Raw genomic sequence first — 4,047 nt, forward strand, 5'->3', positions numbered from 1 at the left:
CTTCTGTTGTTACTCTACAACTTTTGAGTATAAAGAAATTAATTAGTATTTGGTATAGAACCTACAGCACAAATGAAGCAGGTATCATGCCAAGTGTGTCCAAGAGCTTCAATGAATTTATCTCCGGCTTCAACAGGAAAATCACAACCGTGGCATTTTGTGCTGAACAAAGCAATATAATCTAAAATAAAAGAAAAAGCAAGCTTAGAACAAATTCTTAATGTAACTGTGTTAAATCCAAGAGAAACAGAATGTTTCCAGAGTATGAATTTTTGGACTAGTTTTGCTCAGTTTCCTACCACACTCACTGAAATGCTCACAGAAGTTTGCTTCTTTTCTTTCGTTATTTAAATACAAACTCAGTGTAAAACAAAACCCCAGATCAGCATAAGAGTTGTCATCACAAGCATAGAAAACAAACAAAAAATTCATAAAATTTGAATTTATGTTTCTCATATTAGTTTTAAATTAACTGTAATATATGTGGAAGTGATTCCTAAGGACAAATATGGTCACACGAAACACCATCTAGTGGCCAGTGAGCGTTACCTTAGGGGTGGTATAGGAGCACAGTTTGTTATTCCATAACTGGGTTTATGTTCTCTCTGTATTAAGAGAGAATATTATGGAAATCCCATACTGGCTGGTTATTACACCTTTGAACATCAAGTGCAATTTGGAAAGACTTGACATTGAAAAAGATTAGCAGAAATTCTAAAGGTATATGGAATTTGTGAGTCATTACAGGTTATGACAAAATCTCCAGTTTTAAAAGGAAGGTGCCATGTCACTCATGCTGTGTGGTTCTCATTCTTTACTAAGTTACTCTGATTTGTAAAATTCAATTAACACAATGAAAGGGAAGGAATCTCCAGAGAGAAGTAGGCCAAAAGTTCATTAAATGGACAAGGCAGTGCTTACAGATGGGAACACCACTTAAACCCAAACCTGCTGCCTGACCATGTTAGGCAACTCACTTGCATGGCAAGCACCCTTTATTTAAGCACATTACCCTTTTCATAGTTTGGGAAAACGTGGCCTTTTCCTCTCTGAGTTGGCAAGAAGCAGTTCATTTGTTGCAGCATTCAGAAAACAAAAATCTGCACTACCCTGTGTGGCACATCTGAGCAGGGCTGTATCTTTTCATCCATGTTGGTTGACCAGTTCTAGGGTGAGGTAGCAGTATCAGGGTCATAATTCAAGCAACTTAATAAGAGAATGTAAGCAGCAGCCTACATATACTAGATAGAACTGTTGCCAGAACCCTAAAAGAAGGATTTTTCACACCAGAATATGTAGATTTCTCTTTTCATTCATGTTGGTTGACCAGTTCTAGGGGTCATAATTCAAGCAACTTAGTAAAGAGAATGTAAGCAGCAGCCTACACATACTAGATAGAACTGTTGCCAGAACCCTAAAAGAAGGATTTTTCACACCAGAATATGTAGATTTCTAGTGAGCAGAATCTCATCAGAGAAGGGAGTGGGACAGGGAAAAAAATGTGAGGAGAAAAATGGAAGGCAAGTATCTTAATAGGTGAGGGAGAGAAATGAGGTAAAGCATTCTGGGACACAGAGGCCTAAGACCAGCACTCTGCCACTTCTCATCTAAATCTGTCCACACATCTATCCACTTCATCATAGAAAGTGGAGAAAAATACAGAAGGGGAAACACTGGATGTGGAGAGTGGAAGCAATATCCATGCTGGATGGGTAGCTGATTTTATTTTGTTCATCAGCTGCTTTATTCTTACGTTTCTTCCATGCTACATGAAGCACATGATTACCGAGCAGGACTGTCCAGTTTTCCATACCTTTCTCACAGTAAGGTTCCCCATCCTCCATATGAAAGAGGCTATTCCCAAATGGCTTCTTACAAGCAGCACAGACAAAGCAACTTGTGTGCCAAGTCTGTCTTAGGGCATGCATCACTTCCTGTAAAACAAATAAACAAACAAAAATGTCCAGCAGAACAGTGTGCCCTGCAACTACCTACTGGAGAGCAGACACCAGGCAGAGGTGCTCTACATTTCCCCCTTCTGTATCAGCCAATTTCCCTCCTTAAAAGAAAGAAGTATGACAGAGATTGGGCTCCTTTGGAAAGAAAGAGGAAATACCACCACAAGCTTTCTAGAACAATGTATTTGCCAAAATGAAATACTGCAGTTCAGCCAGATGTTTGTATCAACATGCCCAATCGCTGTTGCAGGAGAGATTCTTCACAAAGATGCCAATCCTCTTCTCCTTTGTTTTGACATGACTCAGATGAACTCTTCAATGCAAGAGTATGGTTTGCTGAATAAATTTTAAGAAAGTAATTTTCTAAGATCAAGAAATGCACACAAGGGGTAAGTGTTTTAAGTCTGATGTTCCAATGAACTAAGATTATGCACTGATTTCTTTAAGATTTTCACAATAATGCTTTACAAACTAATGTGAAAATCTAAAAGAAAAAAGTTCTTAGATTTTAACCTATGTGATTAGTGAAAATGAGTCTGCATGTCTGCTGCTAGGCCATGTGTTCATGACAAAAGAAAAACAAAACCAAAAAAAACCCAACACAAATTCTGTGTAAATGATGTTCTCTTTAACAGTTCCCAGATTTTATCAGCAGCTTTCTTCTATCCAGTATGAAGCAATCTCTATTACCGCATCATTCTTCTCTTGGCATACAGAAGCCTTCCAAGTCCAAAAGCATGCTCTGATGCATGGCTAATTTGTCAGTTTTGTGCCTGAGATGATGTTCAACACTGTAGCTCTGTCAAACAGTCCAGATTTCGAAGGGCCAGCTGCATAACTGGTGTAAATTAATTAACTTCATTAATGTTAACTTCAGTGAAACAGCATTGATTTATACCAGCTGAGAATCTAGATCCTATTTTATGTGGTTCCAATTATATGTAGCTCTGATTCTCTTTTTAAAGATTATTTTTAATCTCCAATGACTCTGACAAAAAGGATTGAAGTCCTCTTCCATGCTTTCAATCCAGCGAATAGACAAAATAGTCTAATTTATGTTTGCCACATATCTCATTAGAGAATCACCATTTGAGATTCATTAACTTCTGTTACTGTCTGTAAAACAGCTATCACTGATAAATTGGTTTGGATCCATTCATGAACCTCACTGAGCTAAGAAGCAAAAAACAGATTGAGAAATCTTATTAATATAAATAGAGGCAGCTGGCATCTTTGCTATTTTCCTGATGAAAATCCATAATGGGGAACTGATTCGTGCTAGCATTAATTAGGTAAGTTAAGTCAGTAGTCTGCTGTAAAATTACTCCTACTGCTGCAGCAGCAAAAAAGACTTGGTTGGAGCCAGAGCTTCACTATAGATGTCTGATACTGCCATCCCTAATTGGCAATTGCAGAGAAGAGCATCTAGTCTGTCAATGCCAGCATTTAGACAGGTGTCCAAAGGTGGCAGCTAAGCAGTGGAAATCCAGCATGGTACTCTGGTACTCCTGGCTTCTTCACTTAAGACCATCGAGTCATGTATTCACTGCAACTGCATGCATAAATACATGGCTAAACTTCTCTTACAGTATTCCAACCTCATCACTACCTAAGGTATATGTAGGGCAAATTCACTTGTACCTAAGCATGGGTACATTAAGACAAAAGTGTTTTCTATTTTTGCCTTTCTGGAATTCAGATCTTTGTATTTATTCTCTATTTTCTTAACTATAAGAAGTTAGCAGAATTCCTCTTGGCAGCTGTGTTGCTGCTACCATTGAGGTGCAGCAAGAGCAATGGGCTTTTTCCAAAATTGCTGTCTTGTCCATTGAAATTTAGACTAAACCCTGTATAAGAAAAAAAAAAACTCCAAACCAGCTCAAGTCTCTTCTAAAAATACAAGGAAAAAATAGATAAAAATAACATAGTATGTATTCCATAACCAAGAACTATCTAGAAAGTGTTACTTGGTGAGATGGTGTCCTGGTTGGGGTAAAACAGACCTGGTTCTGCTCAATGATTTTAACTTTTTAGCTAAAGCTCTTCTAATTAACTGCTCTGTCTGAAGTTAGCAGTGTTTTCATAAACT

The 4,047-nt window shown here is 37.8% G+C and overlaps 1 protein-coding gene across 1 annotated transcript in view; it reads right to left on the reverse strand.

The window, feature by feature from the left end:
- Nucleotides 1–4,047, reverse strand: part of LOC103769456 (LIM domain-binding protein 3-like) — a gene marked incomplete at its 5' end in the record, with an annotated part of 8,887 nt that overhangs the window by 2,180 nt on the left and 2,660 nt on the right. Inside the window, 2 exons of the mRNA XM_008936654.1 lie at nt 66–181; nt 1,814–1,934. Of these exons, the coding sequence (XP_008934902.1) occupies nt 66–181; nt 1,814–1,934 (237 nt within the window). The remainder of the gene's footprint in view (nt 1–65; nt 182–1,813; nt 1,935–4,047) is intronic.

This window comes from Merops nubicus, unplaced genomic scaffold, assembly GCF_000691845.1.
Source record: "Merops nubicus isolate BGI_N331 unplaced genomic scaffold, ASM69184v1 scaffold25493, whole genome shotgun sequence".
Taxonomy (NCBI): domain Eukaryota; kingdom Metazoa; phylum Chordata; class Aves; order Coraciiformes; family Meropidae; genus Merops; species Merops nubicus.